Source organism: Sphaerodactylus townsendi, linkage group LG03 (genome assembly GCF_021028975.2).
Source record: "Sphaerodactylus townsendi isolate TG3544 linkage group LG03, MPM_Stown_v2.3, whole genome shotgun sequence".
NCBI lineage: Eukaryota > Metazoa > Chordata > Lepidosauria > Squamata > Sphaerodactylidae > Sphaerodactylus > Sphaerodactylus townsendi.
This window is the reverse complement of record NC_059427.1, coordinates 165,854,284-165,871,249: the sequence shown is the minus strand read 5'-3', so window position 1 is coordinate 165,871,249 and position 16,966 is coordinate 165,854,284. Positions and strand designations below refer to the sequence as shown.

At 45.9% G+C, this 16,966-nt stretch overlaps 1 protein-coding gene across 1 annotated transcript in view; it reads right to left on the bottom strand.

Annotated features, from left to right (window-relative positions):
- Positions 1 to 948: 948 nt before the first annotated feature.
- SCPEP1 (serine carboxypeptidase 1) overlaps positions 949 to 16,966 on the bottom strand; it is a 40,374-nt gene continuing 24,356 nt past the window's right edge. Inside the window, exons 8-13 of the mRNA XM_048492225.1 lie at positions 16,561 to 16,689; positions 14,749 to 14,833; positions 13,888 to 14,001; positions 10,182 to 10,319; positions 3,538 to 3,701; positions 949 to 1,942 (exon numbers count right to left, since the gene is read on the bottom strand). Of these exons, the coding sequence (XP_048348182.1) occupies positions 1,877 to 1,942; positions 3,538 to 3,701; positions 10,182 to 10,319; positions 13,888 to 14,001; positions 14,749 to 14,833; positions 16,561 to 16,689 (696 nt within the window). The 3' untranslated portion in view covers positions 949 to 1,876. The remainder of the gene's footprint in view (positions 1,943 to 3,537; positions 3,702 to 10,181; positions 10,320 to 13,887; positions 14,002 to 14,748; positions 14,834 to 16,560; positions 16,690 to 16,966) is intronic.

Genomic DNA, 16,966 nt, shown 5'->3' with positions numbered 1-16,966 from the left:
GGCCAACAGCATGACGGCCAATGAACAGAACGACATAAACAAGGCAGAGAGCCCTGGGACTTCCGTAAAAGAAGCTACTACCTCCCTCTAAAATTTTGGGCAGAGCTTTGATTCATTTTGATACAGCTGACGTCATCTTGCACTCGAAGAAGAGTTTGGAGGTATGCCCCTGCTTCTCTCCTGTAAAGAGAAAGGGGCACACAAACTCCTTTTCTCTTCCTCTCCCCAAAACAGACACCTTGTGAGGTAGGTGGGGCTGAGAGGGTTCTGCAAGAATTGTGACTTGCCCAAGGTTATCTAGCAGGAACATAACAGTGGGAAAACAAATCTGGTTCACCACATAAGAGTCCGCTGCTCATGTGCAGGTGTGGGAAAACAAACCCGGTTCTCCAGATCAGACTCCACCTGCTGTTAACCACTACCCCATGCTGCCTCTCATACTGAAGAAGGGGCTGCTGGCAACTCTTTCTCCATTCCTCTCCCAACTCTGCAATCAGCCCACATCGGCCTGGCTGAACTCACAGCTTCGAAGCTGGTTGATACTAAGCCTGATTGTATTTCAACGAGAAACAGACACAAGCAAAAATGTGCCTGATAGACGGGGGTGCTGAGGCGAAGAAGAAGAAGAAGAAGAAGAAGAAGGAGGAGGAGGAGGAGGAGGAGGAGGAGGAGGAGGAGGAGGAGGAGGAGGAGGAGGAGGAAAGAACTCCTGTAAAGAGACTCAAAGGGGCTTACAATCTCCTTTCCCTTCCCCCCTCACAACCTACACCCTGTGAGGTAGGTGGGGGCTGAAAGAGCTCAGAAGAACTGTGACTAGCCCAAGGTCACCCAGCTCGTTCCCAGTTACATATTAATATTAAGTCCATTTACTATTTACTACTTCATTCTGATGTAGACAATGTTTGATTGTGATCATATAAACCAGGATTTTCAATTATGATTGCAACATTTCCATAATTTTTTTTTATCATTAATGTCTTTTTTCTGTATCTTTTGAGTCGGTAAAAATAAAAATGTGCTTTTCAAAAAATATATATGCAGCCACAAGATGTAAAGCTTTTTCAGCTATTTTGACTGCGGAGGGGAACTGAGAAGCCTTTCCATCATTTAGTTACTTTCCCACTCAGCCTCGTCCACCTTGGCTGCCTTTTGACCTGCAGAAGATATGGGAATCATTTATGTATAAGGCAAATATTAGTAGGGAAGGAGGTAGCTTATGCAGGAGAAAAAGTTGGAGGCCAAGGGGTCACCCAGCCCCTTCCTCCCCCCCGCCCAGAAACTAAACCTGATTTTTAAAAAATTACCCACAATTTGAGTTGCACATACATTTCGGCCACAGGCCATGTCTTCAAACATAGCTACAACCAATATCATCAAGAAAATAAACTGGGTGGAAGGGAAGAGGAATGGTGAATTCTTTCAGTGGATTTACCCCTGAGGTTAAACCCCCCCCCCCTCCATATAAAGGGAGATGGAGAAGAATCTGAAAATTGTCTTCCATTGGATGTGCTATGTGTGACCCTGAGCCCTCTGTGAGCCCTACTCCCTGGTAAACACATTTTGGAGCGAGCTGTAAAAGAACTGTGGAAAGAATTCTCCGTAAATCAAAAGCACTCAACATTTCATGCAAGAACAAACGCGGCAGCAAGCTGCTCCTCCACTGAACGGTTCATCGGGCTGAAAGTCTGCGGGTGCGGCGCAGGGACAGGGAATGGCAGGCATGTCCACTCAAGGGCAGCATCTTCCCCTCCTTGAAATATCTTGCGCAGAATCCAACGGCCGAGGCAGGCAGCAACGCAGTTTAAGGTGCAATTTAACAAAACAGGGGATGCCGTCCAAGCGTTCAAGGGAGCCAAGCCAGCTGGCTCCGATTCTGTTAGTGATCTTGGCGAGTCACCATCCGAACCATTTTCAGGGCCATATCACCTTGGTCCGCAGGTACCTGATAGGGTAAAAGCACACATTTTTTCAGCAGCTAGAGAAGAGCTCCCACACTGTCAACAAGGACCCCACTCTGCTTTGTGGTTGTTTTGCCTGCTATGTTCATCTGAAGGAATTGTTCATCCCAGAACTTTGGCCATTTAGAGATTACAAACCAGAAAATGTGCAAGAAATTTCCATTCGGAATGAAAAGAAAATTCAGGCAGCCAAAAGTCTGTTGATCTCAGACACAAGATAGCACAGTTTAAGAACTTTAAAAGAAGAAGAAGAAGAAGACTTTGGATTTATATCCCCCCTTTCTCTCCTGCAGGAGACTCAAAGGGGCTTACCATCTCCTTGCCCTTCCCCCCTCACAACAAACACCCTGTGAGGTAGGTGGGGCTGAGAGAGCTCCGAGAAGCTGTGACTAGCCCAAGGTCACCCAGCTGGCGTGTGTGGGAGTGTACAGGCTAATCTGAATTCCCCAGATAAGCCTCCACAGCTCAGGTGGCAGAGCGGGGAATCAAACCCGGTTCCTCCAGATTAGATACACGAGCTCTTAACCTCCTACACCACTGCTGCTCCTCGGATTTGGACTGAAAGAGTTACCATGTAATCAAAAGGGGAGGGCTATGCTCATTGCGCCATGCAAAGTGGCACGGACACCAGCATTGGGTCACTTATTTTGGTGTTGGGCCACAGCATGGCAGAATGCCGACCAAACCCAAAAACTGGTCCCTGCAGCAGTAGGCCTATGCCAACATCATGGGGGCATTCCAAGGGGTGTTCTGGGTGGTGGAATCAACATTAGTCAGCTTCCAGTATATTTTCAGGATGGGAATGCCCCCTTCCAGTGGCACAGACTTATGGCACCAACAAATACAGTGTAAGTCACTCCATGCAATGGCTTTCTCAAGGGAGTAAAGGTTTTTCCCTTTTCCCCCGTGCCCATGTACCAATCACCTCTTTGAAGGAAGTGTGGCGGCACCGCCCCAACAGTCAATCTATCACCCCCCTCCCTTGGATTGGGCAGGCTGACATGGCCTAGTGCAGTCATCAAGGTCAAACAAGACATCTGTTGATTGTAGGCTGCCATTTTGAATCTCAACAGTGGTGTCTATTCCACCCTCTTGTTCCCATGTCTTAAAGGAGCTTCTAGAGCCCTCAAGCCTGGCCTTTTACCATTCCCTCTCTGAACACATAAGCCCAAGGAACTGCTGTGAAACTGGAAAGACTCTTCTAAGATTTGGAGAAGACAGTTGGGACAATGAATTTGTGCAGGGATGATGCTCTAATTGGTTCAGTAAATTTATGTGCTTTAGAAGAGTTTGGATTTACACCCCACTTTTCTCTACCCTTCCTATGGAAGCCATTTGGTCATTCGCTGTGCCTCCTATGGCAGCCATTTTGTCATTCACTGTGCCTCCTATGGCAGCCATTTTGTCATTCACTGTGCCTCCTATGGCAGCCATTTTGTCATTCACTGTGCCTCCTATGGCAGCCATTTTGTCATTCACTGTGCCTCCTATGGCAGCCATTTTGTGACCAGGCCCAGTGTCAAAATCCCAAAGGTGCCTACAGGCTCAAAATGGTTGGAGATCCCTGGAACAGACTTACCATGTGCCCAGCCTTTAGAATCCAGTAGAAGGCTAAATTATCATAGGACTTGAAGAAAGCTGCTGTCTCTTCAGTTTTGGGGCCTATGTACAAAGCTTGCCATTTTTGGTCACTGAAATGCTTCAGTTTGGGCCACTGCAGCTTGCGGACCCACGCTTCTTGGCCTAAACAAAGAAACCAAGAGAAAGTACTGATCTCTGCAAGAGGACTGATCACAATGCTAGAATCAAAACCAGAAGGTTTGGAGTCTAACCATCCACTGCTTTCCAAAAAGACAAATTAATCCAACCAACCTAGGTGATATTGTGACAATAGCACAGATCATACATATATCGCCCCAACTGACAGGTTTTACATCCCAGATAATCTTTCTGAAATATGGTAACATTTTAAAATTTTCAATTTCTAGTCCAGAATTTGAGGAAAGAAAAATCTCTTTTCGGTTTTGACATCTAAGAAAATCAGCAACATTGGCTTGATCTATATGAGCAGAGAAATGCTTAGGGTGGACTCCAGACTGTTGGTCACACCAAAGGGTTTATAACAGGAGTTTGGATTTATACCCTGATTTTCTCTTCTGTAAGGTGTCTCAAACAGACTTACAAACTCCTTTCCCTTCCTCTCCCCACAACAGACCCCTTGTGAGGTTGATGGGGTTGAGAGAGTTCTGAAAGAACTGTGACTAGCCCAGTCACTCAGAAGGCTTCATGTGGAAGAACAGGGAAACAAACCCAGTTCACCAGAGACCACCACTTATGTGGAAGAGTAGGGAATCAAACCAGTTCTCCAGATTAGAGTCCCCCGCTCTTAAACACGACAACATGTACATATACACCAACCTCCCTGAAAGTGAGATAGCAGGAGGAGAGATTTTAGCTCAGTTCACTCCCGGTTGTGTTAATTTTCTTTTCATTCTGACCTGTCCATTCAGGAGAATACTCAAAAAGCAGTATTCGCACCAGTAACGACGCAGTACCCTCTCTGTTTAGGCAGACAGGACTATTAACCATAATGGTTTGATGTCAAATACCTTTGCAAGTCACCTACAAAAACATCAGCTGCTACTGCCAATTGTGAAGAGCAGTCACTTGTGAGCTGCTGCTGATTAGCCCCTAGAGCAGGGGGTCGGCAACCTTTAGCACCCAAAGAGTCATTTGGCCCCGCCTCCCCAAGCCCCGCCCCTACCCCCGCCCTCCCCAAGCCCTGCTTTCAGCCAAGCGGGCGGGATAGACAGTGGTGGCAATGCCATTGACGGCAAGTTTCACTTGGGACGCAGCAAGTGTGCTTCCTTCCTTCCTTCCTTCCTTCCTTCCTTCCTTCCTTCCTTCCTTCCTTCCTTCCTTCCTTCCTTCCTTCCTTCCTTCCTTCCTTCCTTCCTTCCTTCCTTCCTTCCTTCCTTCCTTCCTTCCTTCCTTCCTTCCTTCCTTCCTTCCTTCCTTCCTTCCTTCCTTTTCTTCCCAGGCGCCAGACGAGGGAAGGAGGGGAAAGGACGCTGGAGGGAGGAAGGAATGAAGGAGGGGGCGGGGAAGGAGGCGCGCTCGCCGCGTCCCAAGTGCAACTCGCCGTCATTGGCATCGCCGCTGCGGAGCCGCAGTATGAGGACGAAAGAGCTGCATGTGGCTCCAGAGCCGCAGGTTGCCGACCCCTGCCCTAGAGTAGAGGTACCCAGTGTGAAGCCTGTGGGTGCTGTGGTGCTCAACAAGTATTTTAGTGAAGGGGGTGGAGCCTGGGGCTTTTACCCAGCAAGGCTTCTGATTAATTATCACAGATCTGATTGGCTGTGTAGAGTTTGCTACAGTTGCTTTTTCAGCAGCTGCCCACAGAAAACCGGCATAGCATAGTGGTTAAGAGTACAGAACTCTAATCTAGAGAAACAGGTTTGATTTCCCACTCCTCCACATGAAGTTTGCTAGGTGACCCTGGACTACTCACAGTTCTATCCAAACTCTCTCAGGTCTGCCTACCTCACAAGGTGTCTTCTGTGGGGAGAGAAAGGGAAGGTGATTGGAAGCTGCTTTGAGATTCCTTAAAGGGTCAAGAAAATCGAGCCCTCCGGGGAAGAGGCGGCCTATATAAATCTAAAATATAAATAAATAAATAAAAATAAAGAAAAGCATGACATAAAAACCGAACTCCTTATGCCGGGGGTCTGCAACCTGCGGCTCCGGAGCCACATGTGACTCTTTTAGCCTTATACTGTGGCCCCACATGGCCTGGAGGTTGGAGGGTACCATGGGAGGTTGGAGGAGGAGGAGGAAGAGGAAGAAGAGGAAGAAGAGGAAGAAGAGGATGAAAAAGAAGAGGAAGAAGAGGAAGAAGAAGAAGAGGAAGAAGAAGAAGGAGGAGGAGGAGGAGTTTGGATTTATATCCCCCCTTTTCTCTCCTGCAGGAGACTCAAAGGGGCTTACCATCACCTTGCCCTTTCCCCCTCACAACAAACACCCTGTGAGGTAGGTGGGGCTGAGAGAGCTCCGAGAAGCTGTGACTAGCCCAAGGTCACCCAGCTGGCGTGTGTGGGAGTGTACAGGCTAATCTGAATTCCCCAGATAAGCCTCCACAGCTCAGGTGGCAGAGCTGGGAATCAAACCCAGTTCCGCCAGATTAGATACACGAGCTCTTAACCTCCTACGCCACTGTTGCTCCTGGGTACCCTCCAGATCAGTGCTGGAAGGAAAGATGAGTGGAGGAGCCGAACCAGAGGCGGCTCTGTGCATGAGGGTGCCGCTTTTTGTGTCCCCTCCACTCACCTCTCCTTCCAGGGCTGCTCTGGAGGGCTGGAGGGACAGCCCATGCTGCCCTCCGACCCCTGGAGGTCGGAGGGTTGTGTGGGCATGTCCCTCTAGAGCAGCTGCTATCCCCCCTCTTCCATCCCCACAGCCGCCATCTCCCTTCTGCCCCACGGAGCAGGCAGCTGCCTGCTCCGTCAGGCAGTGGGGGTTTCCCTGCCCGGCGCCTCCGCCCCCCATCACTGGAAGGAAAGGTGAGTGGAGGGGCCAAACCGGAGGCAGCTTTGTGCGGAGCCGCCTCTCCGGCTCAGTAGACCTTCAGGGTCGTGGAAAACCGGTCCAAATGGCTCTTTGGGTGGAAAAGGTTGCTGACCCCTGCCTTATGCACAAGGATCTACACTGCCTTACCACATTTAAGCTGCGACAATCACTTTGTGGTGATTTATGCCACCTGCAGCAGTCATGCTCTGCCCATCACGCTGCATCAGAATTCCAAACCTGCCCACAGGCTCACAAAGGTTGGGGACCCTGGACCTAGAGATTCACAGGGCTGCTGTAGGTCAAGCAATAAATCGGTTGCAAATTAGCTTTCCAATAAAGCCTGGTAGTCTAATTTCAGTTGTTGATTTGAATTGGGAATTTTGTCAAATGTTGCTCATCAGATACCGTGTTGCCCCGAAAATAAGACAGTGTCTTATATTAATTTTTGCTCCCAAAGATGCGCTATGTCTTATTTTCAGGGGATGTCTTATTTTTCTGTGTTCTGTTTGTCAGGCATGCTTCCAAACAAAAACTTTGCTGTGTCTTACTTTTGGGGGGTGCCTTATATTTCGCACTTCAGCAAAACCTCTACTAAGTCTTATTTTCAGGGGATGTCTTATATTCGGGGAAACAGGGTATTAAAGAAGAATTGCGGGAGGGGTTGAATTCTACGTGAATCCAGAAAGCAGCCAAGCAATTTCGTCACAGTCAAACGGGCCAAAATTGTCACTGCAGCAATCAAAATTATTGGTCAAGTATACCAAACTTTTAGATTTTTTTTTTTAAATGGTAAAAGCAGGTGTTCTAAGCAAACATTATAATCATGAACGTAATATTTGTAGGGACATTTGAAACCTCAATTCCAAGAGCAAAAAAAAATCAGATCCAGATAGATTAAAAAAAATGGTAACCAATGAACAGACTAATAAATGGTTCCGCCCCCTCTGGTTCCTTAACTGTGCATTTATTTTTGGGTTATTCAATTTTTTAAAAAGCTTCATATCAAAGGCACAGGTAGATCCAAGAGAGAGACTGATTCTGGATAGAAAGAGAAGTTATTGTGTGAAACTTGGAAGATGAAAAAGGGAAGCTGGAGTGAAGTAATTCCAGTTGGCAAGGGAATGAGACATCCCAAAGATATTTAAAAAGTAGGTTGTAATTTGGGTGCTGTGTGGTTTCCGGGCTGTATGGCCGTGTTCTAGCAGCATTCTCTCCTGACGTTTCGCCTGCATCTGTGGCTGTAATTGTAATTGCCCAAGGACTCTTATTAGATAATTAGTGAGTCATTTAAAGCTAGAAGCAAGAATCTCAAAGAAACTGATATGTGCATATGGACTGAACAGAGAGGAAGCAAGCCAATTTATGGCAGTTTCTCATCTCCACCCTGCCTTTTCTAATAATTGTTAGTATCATCTACAGAGACACCTTCTAAAGTATTTTTTTAATTGGCTGTGGTGCATTCATCTCTGCCAGCAGCCATTTATTTGCATCTTAAGTACACCCACTAGTGTCGTTCCAAGTCAGGCTTCTTGCACTACAAGAAAAATGGCTCCCAAAACCAGACAGCGATGCCTGTTAGTAACATCAGCAAACTGTTTGAAGCTCTGTTTGAATGCCTTTTCAAATATTGTGTAAGGGACGTTAAACTGAAAGTGATACAACTGCAAGGAGAGGGAGACAGACACTGGGATTTTAGTGTTTCAGAGCAGCAGTGGCATAGGAGGTTAAGAGCTCGTGTATCTAATCTGGAGGAACCGGGTTTGATTCCCAGCTCTACCACCTGAGCTGTGGAGGCTTATCTGTGGAATTCAGATTAGCCTGTACACTCCCACACACGCCAGCTGGGTGACCTTGGGCTAGTCACAGCTTCTCAGAGCTCTCTCAGCCTCACCTACCTCACAGGGTGTTTGTTGTGAGGGGGGAAGGGCAAGGAGATTGTAAGCCCCTTTGAGTCTCCTGCAGGAGAGAAAAGGGGGGGTATAAATCCAAACTCTTCTTCTTCTTCTTCCTACAGATCAGTATGGAAACACAGCAAATCCTCAGAAGAGAGCAGAAGAAGAATGTGGATGCTAGCCCTCATGCTTCTGGCCAGGAAACAGCAAATTCTTAAAAACAAAAGGTCTACACATCTCAGTAAAGATCATTAGTGGTCGCTGCCAGGGAAATGGGAAGTTTTCAGTGTATCTTTCATAGATTTTAGATTTTGTTTGGATTTTTAGCATGGGGTTTTACGGGGATTTTAACATTGTTTTATGAGGTTTTTTAAAAACAGTTTTTAATGTAACCCACCTGAGACCGTGGTAAAGGGTGGGGAGTAAATGAAAATAAATAAATAAAAATAAAATAACTTACTGATCAGGGTGAATACAGCTAGCATTAAAAGGTATTAAACTAAACCAATCCTAGGCTGATTCCGCCTGGGCCAAAATGGCGGTGTGAAAACAGTATAAACCCTTTTACACCGTTTTAAACCCTTTTACACCATTTTCACACCATTTTCACACTGCTGTTTTTTGGCCCATGCGGAATCAGCCCCGGTTTTCAAAAGATTAACAGGTTGCAACAGACATGACATAATAATGATACTTCCAGGAAAATAGTCTGTCCTTGCATCAACATTTGCTGTTACAGTGTCAAACTAGGATATGAGCGAACGAGGTTTAAATTCCTACTCTACAATGGCAACTTGCTGGTTGGACCAGTCACACAGGTCCACCTAATCTACCTCACAGGATAGTTGTGAGTATAAAATGGAGGACAGGAGAACGATGATAGTCGTTTTGGGTTCCCACTGAAAGAAAACATGGGATATCAATGAAATAAACGAGAGCCAGTGTGCTGTAGTGGTTAAGAGCGGCAGACTCTAATCTAGAGAACTGGGTTTGTTTTCCCACTCCTCCACATGAAACCAGTTGGGGCCCTTGGACCACTCACAGTTCTCTCTGAACTCTCTCAGCTCCACCTACCTCACAAGGTGTCTGTTGTCAGGAGAGGAAGGAAAGGATTTTTGTAAGCCGCTTTGAGGCTCCTTAATGGTAGAGAAAAGCGGAGTACAAAAACCAACTCTTCTTCTAAATAAATAGCAAAGTTCATAGCAAAAACAGGCATACATGAAGAAAGCCAGAAGTTTAGTAACAGGGAGAGACAGAACTGATTTCAAAAGAACAACATGGCAGTGTCATTCTGTCCCCGGCCTCTGCTGTCCTGCCCTGTGATGGAATAGTGCTGTAAAAGCTAGCAGCGTCACACCTACATGTTAAAATGGTCTTTGATTGCAGGATGGGGAAACCAAAAGGCCATGGAAATGTACCCAGGACAGGAAGATGCCCAAATAAGGCACTTCAAGGGTTTTGGGTAACCGCATGGCAAGGAGGGAAGTTTTCTTGGAGACTAAGAACAAAGACCAAGGTGACACTATCATGGGCTAAGCTAAGAGAAGCATCTCTTGGGCAAGAGGTCCCAACAAAACCATAAGAATGTATTCAGCTGAGCAATCTCTATAACTGCATTTATGTTTTATTTCTTTGATTTCTGTTTTTTCAATAAATCTTTGAGAACTCAGCTGGTGATGGAGTCATTGGAGGGAAAAGGAGCCGGGACTGGGGTGAGATAAGTTTGATCTCAGCCTCAATCATCATACGCCCTCAACATCCTTACCTATGGTAGAAACAATGAGATCCAGCTGCCCATTGTAAACAGTAACATTGACATTGGCTTCCAGGAGGCCATCTACAATGTCTATGGCATGTTTCATGAAGTCTTCAGACATGTGTGTGAAAACGTCTTGCGCCTGGCCTAGTGGTATAAAGCAACAAGTTAAAAAAAATAGCAGGAAAGACAACAGAGAGTTTATCACTTTCACAAGTAGAAGCAAAAGAACTCTTAGGTCATTGCTGGAGTGATCAGTCAATTACCTACCAAAGTAATGCCACATTTTGCACTTCAAAAATGAAATCTGAACAGCAAAATGGCACACCAATGCGTCTCTTTCAAGAGCACCAGTGATAGTTATTGAATTAAATTCACTGCCTCCCATTTTTCTGCGTAAGAACAGCATGGAATTCCATGACCATTTGGAGGAAGAACCCAAATTTTGTGAAAACAGTCCTTCATGGGTGCACAAAAATGTTGTAAAATAAGCTACTACTTCCTTGGCCATGCTGGCAGGGGCTGATGGGAATTGTAGTCCATAACATCTGGAGTGGCAAAGGTTCGCCACCACTGTCCTAGAGTATGCCCCTGAGGTCACTTGCAGGACACAGAGACCTTCATTCTTCAAAGCAATTTTCCCTGCACACACACTGGAACAGAGGCGTAGCTGGGCCAAACTGCGCCCAGTGCGCATTCTATATTTCCTCCCCATGCCCCCCCCCGCGGCAACCCCCCTTCCCACACTTACCTTAGTTCCTTTCCTTTTTCTTGAACTTTTTCAGGCTGCAAAAGGCCTGTTCACAGTAAAAACGGCCTGATGGGAACTATACTTCCCAGGAGACCTTGTAAACCCCAAGGTCTACTGGGAACTGTAGTTCCTCAGGCCGTTTTCACTGTGAACAGGCCTTTTGCAGCCTGAAAAAGTTCAAGAAAAAGGAAAGGAACTAAGGTAAGTGTGGGAAGGGGGGTGGGGGGCACCGTGGGGGAAAGGGGGAGGGGCCTGGGGTGATTTTCTGTGCCCCCCAGGCGTGCGCCCGGTGCACAGCGCACACCCCGTCCCCTTATAGCTCTGCCACTGCACTGGAATGCTAAGGAAAGATGCTGATCAAATGTGATTCTTTGTCCTCTCCACTCCACATCTGGGTTGGAAAATACCTGGAGATTAAGGGGGTGGCACACGGGAAGGGGGCACACAGGAAGGGGCTTCATTGGAACATCATGCCATAGAGTCTACCCTCCAAATAAGCTGTTTTCTTCAAGGGAACCGATTTCTGTCGCTTAGAGATCAGTTATAATTCCAGAACTATCTGCAGGCTGGCAGCCCTAGATGGCGGAATGACGACTACAGGAACTGGATAGTGCCAATGAGATCATAAATGACCTCAACCTATTCTCGGATCTCATACACTTAGGGGTATTTTTAAGATAAAGAATCCCTTTATAGGAAGGTTTGACCACATGCATGCTTAGAATCCTTTGAAAGGAAAAGTTAATGGGGGAATCTATGTTTACCCCACCTCATAAGACCAAGCCTTCTGGATCAGACCAGATTCAATCTAGTCCAGGGGTCTGCAACTTGTGGCTCTCCAGATGTTCATGGACTACAATTCCCATCAGCCCCTGCCAGCATGACCAATTGCAGACCCCTGATCTAGTCCAGCACTCTGCTACTCGCAGTGGCCCACCAGGTGCCTTTGGGAGCTCACATGCAGGATGTGAAAGCAATGGCCTTCTGCTGCTGCTGCTCCTGAGCAACAGGTCTGCTAAGGCATTTGCGATCTCAGAGGAACAGCCCCATTGATCCAATGTTGTGTTCTTTAAAGGACTTTTCCCTGCCCCACATTATTACAGCAAATACGAAGATGACTATCCATTTTTCACTTTCTTAGGATTCAACACATGCTAACATGTATTTTCCTCGACCCTCCTTGGAAGAGATTTTCTGAGAACAGCACGCTTGCATTGAGTTGGAGAAAGAGGGAGACTTCACTCTCCATAACATGAAGCCACTTATTAATTTTTGTTAGGCTATTTTCAATTTCAAATGGAGCAGCTCTAGTGAAGAGGAGCTTTCAGGCCTTTGATCTCTCCAAGGATTTGCTTTTTGGAGCTTGTTTTTCTTTAAAAAATCAACTTCTCTTAAGATTCGCCAGAGTTTGCACAACCAGTCAAGGTGGAGCCAGAGTTAGGATTTTTAAACGCAGTTCTTCCATCCACTCTACAGTCATGCATGTTCCAGTAAGCTGTGTTGCCCCCTGCCCTACTACTTCAAACATGCAGCCTGATTGTTCAGTTATTTAAAGTAGCACATGTGTGTTCACCCTTCACGTTATTTAAGAAGGTCACAAATGGGGTTAAAAGCAATTGCAAGACTAGTCTGAGGAAGGAAAAAGCTATGAGCGCAATACGGGTACTAGCCAATCAGTGCTGCTTCCCAATTACTTTTCTATTTGCTTAAAACATCCCTAAGAGTGATGGGACATATTCGTTTAGAACAGGGATCTGCAACCTGCGGCTCTCCAGATGTTCATGGACTACAATTCCCATCAGCCCCTGGAGAGCCCAGCATGGTTTAGAACTTGCAGCAAGAGAATGAGAGGGATATTTTAAAGAGAGTACAATTGACAATGATTCCAAAACATCTTTGCTGTTCAGCAATTTCACAGCCAGCTCGCCCAACCTCCAAAAGCATTTGAAAACCACAGCTATGAAATGTGGGTCTCACTGAAATCCTATGCCAGAATTCCGACTCCCAGGTCTTTTCCACACAAACCTTTTAAAATGTTTTGAGGCAAGAATAAAAAGTTTCCTCCATGGAGTTCTGCATTGTTTTTACCCCCAAAAGTTTTATTTCCAGCCTCAAGACATTTTAAACGAATCCCCTTTTTAAAACTATTCTCTGGCTGAAACTGTTTGAAAACATCTTCAACTGCTGTGCAATCTATTTACATTTCCCATGTGTCTCTGCTTCCTTGAATTTCCTACTCTGTGCCAGGTTCTGAGCTCACTCAGTTTCCCCTCACCTGTTCATTTGCAGCATTTCTCTGTTCTTTTATGGGGGGGGGGCGGGGGGCGGTTTTTCGATGCCGTGAATATACGAGTACTGGCTATGAGGAACTGAAGCACTGATTCAACACAGAACTCCCCTCCCCCCCAAGGGAAAAATCACAAAATGGCAGCTAGGAAATGTTTCAAGGGAGTGAGGGCAGATATACATAATTTTAACGGGGGATTGGAAACATTTTAGAAATGTATTGTCGAAAGCTTTCACGGCCGGAATCACTCGGGTGCTGTGCGGTTTCCGGGCTACATGGCCGTGTTCTAGCGGCATTCTCGCCTGACGTTTCACCTGCATCTGTGGCCAGCCACAGATGCAGGCAAAACGTCAGGAGAGAATGCTGCTAGAACACGGCCATACAGTCCGGAAACCACACAGCATCCCATTTTAGAAATGTTTTAGGGGATTTGTTTGGGGAGGGTCTTTATTTCACTCCTTTAATGAACAGAAGGATACTTGAGAACATTATGCTCATACTAAGGGATAATTCTGTTCACTACCCTTCCAAGCAGAGCTTTCCACTAAGACCCAGATCTAGCATCATACATTCCAATGAGTAAGAAGGCTATAGAGGAAGACTAGAAACATTTCAGAACAAACCATATGACATTACTAGTTTATCTTGAGCATCTGCACAGAAAAACAGCACAATACCTCCCCATTTTACATGGTCAGGAATTATTTTCAGCTTCTTTCTGATTGGTCCGTTCATCAAATCACTCAACTTGTCTTTATGTTGATATTGTACATGACGCTGGAAGAGTTTTACTTTAAAAAAAAAAGAAGACAGTCATTTATTGGAGAAGGAAAACAAGGGTGAAGCGTTTACCTAATTAGCGCCTACCTAATCCTGTTCCCTACCCCACCCATCCATTTGAAAGTTGAAACGCATTTCGGCATTCAGTTCAATTATACAACATTGGCACCCAACTCAATTAAACACGCATAAAAATAAATAACTCTCATATTCATTCAAGACTGTATTCTACTGTGGAAGCGTACAATTTTCTCGACAACTGATCGTACTAATATCTTTTTCTGAGACAGAGAATAAGAAGAAGAAGAAGAGTTTGGATTTATATCCCCCCTTTCTCTCCTGTAGGAGACTCAAAGGGGCTTACAGTCTCCTTGCCCTTCCCCCCTCACAACAAACACCCTGTGAGGTAGGTGGGGCTGAGAGAGCTCCGAGAAGCTGTGACTAGCCCAAGGTCACCCAGCTGGCGTGTGCAGAAGTGCACAGGCTAATCTGAATTCCCCAGATAAGCCTCCACAGCTCAAGTGGCAGAGCTGGGAATCAAACCCGGTTCCTCCAGATTAGATACATAAGCTCTTAACCTCCTACGCCACTGCTGCTCCTTGTTTTAAGTCTGTGGCAGACTGAAAAACCCTCAGGAGCCTTGATTAATTTATTTTTTTCAACTGGTACTTTGATGCTTCGGTGCCTCACAGCCTCGTATATTCACTTTACTGGCTGTGAAAAAAACACCCTCCCACAGAAACTCCTTCTCAACTTACAGATGGGGACCAATTCACTTGAGGTGGATGTCAGGGATGAAGAATCTGGAGTCAGAATGTTATAGAAATTCACACCATTCGTGTTCTAGAAAAGAATACAGCAAGCAGATCTCAGAAAGAAAGCAAAGGGACACTTTGTAAACAGGTCTTAAAAAACGAAACCATCTCCCCCGTTCCCCCATAATTATTCTAAAAACAATTCTGTAAGAACACTTAAGAGATCTTCAACACTGAGGATTCTCAGCTTCTCACAACATCTGTTTGCTCACAAGTGGAATGCAGTGGCAAAGGGATGCCACAAACACCAGAAGTCACTTTCAACACTTCAGCCTATTGAGGCAAAATTATTTTTAAGCCTTAGATCCAGACCCATGAGCAGTCTAAAGAAGATAAATAACCAACTGCTTTGCTTACTTGAAATTTATATATTGTTAACGCTGAACTGAAAGATCACCATTCTAGAACATGCCTTTAATATAAGGCAGGATTCTTCCATATACTATAGTCTGCCTCAGAAAAAGATGCTAGTAGGGTTGTATAGTCCTCTGCCACAGAACTCAGAATGTTGGACCTTCTTTGTTGTAGAATGCCTCCGCCTGGGTCCTAGCGCCTACCTAGTCTTGCTCCCCACTCATCCATTGCAAGTATTGGTGATAGTCATTCAATGAACTATCAATGCTCTTGTTTCAAAGTACCATGTTCAATAATACACAAAATGATGGTTTTGACAAAGGCAGCACGTAAAAATGAATGATAATTCTCATATTCGTTTGGGACTATATTCCAAAGTGGAAGCATACAATTTTCTCTACCACTGCACCTTAGCTGACCATACTAACATCTTTTTCTGAGACAGAGGCCCTTTCCACACTGCGGAAAGGGCGCCCCTGCACCGGCAGGAATTCTGCCGGTGGAGGGGGGGCCATTCGCACGGGAGTGTGTGAGCGGCCCCCGCAGAGGCCGGCGTGGGAGAGGCGGCTCCGCACGGAGCCGCCCCTTCCCCGTCCCCCCCCCTCACCTCGTCGCCTTCGTCGCCCTGCTGGACTCCTAAGACCCGCCCACGCTGTCTCCAGGGGTCGGAGGTCAGCGAGGGAGGGTCTCAGCAGTCCAGTAGAGCGACGAAGGCGACGAGGTGAGTAGGAGAGGGACAGGGAAAACAGCGTGTTCCCGGCGGTGCAGCTACAGAGTCAAATAATTTGCATTATCCACACTGGCAGAATATTCTAAGTACTATAATAAGAGAGCAGCAGTTTAGCAAACTGCTACCTTTCATCCATCATAGGAGAAAGGTGGGTTTAAAAATGTAAATAAATAAAACCATTTGTATGGATTAAGCAAGTGAGCCAAGCTGCATAACAAAGCAGCAGCACAACTTTCCTTCCAAGTTGAGGGAGACCACAGACAGGCGACAGCAGGAGTCCTCTACCTTTAACACAAAGGCACAAAAGGCAGTTGTGGGTGAGTATGGCTTCTAGCCCTTGAGTAAAAAGCCTGTACAATTCCTAAGCAAACACTAAAGAGATACATGAGCCTCGACTTCTAGTTGCATCCAGTTCTGGGGAAATAATTTCTCTCCACTTCGTTAGGCAATGCCAAAAAGGCTAGTGTGTTGTAAAGCGTTACTTAAGCTGCTCAACCTTTTGAAAAAATTAAAAAGTAACCCCCTTACCCACAGGTGTCAAACTCGCAGCCCTCCAGATGTTATGGACTACAGTTCCCATCATCCCCCGTCAGCATGATGCTGGCAGGGGATGATGGGAATTGTAGTCCACGACATCTGAAGGGCCGCAAGTTTGACACCTATGCCCTTACCTCTTCAATGATGTCCTCCGCCTTGCCCCAAAGCAACGTTGCCAATTTGTATTTCTTTTTATTCATAGCATTCAGGATCTTTTTGGCAGCACCGGTCACTTCCTTTAAACCTTTATCATCAAGGTAAGACTGCAATGTAAAAAGCAAACACCAGCTGGTGAGCCACGAGCAGGCCTTTCCTGAAACGCCAGGGACAAGCAAGAGGAGGTGATCTGCAAACTTCCCAGAAGAGCCAGCAGGCAGTCTTTGGGAAATCTGATGCACCACGTTAATTTTTTTATGAACAGAAATGCAGAAGTTTTAAAAAGCAGAGTTACATACATACATATCCCTTATTCGGCATAAAAAACAAGGACAATTATATATAAATAAATGGATATCAAAACAAGATCAAGTTCTCTTTTGT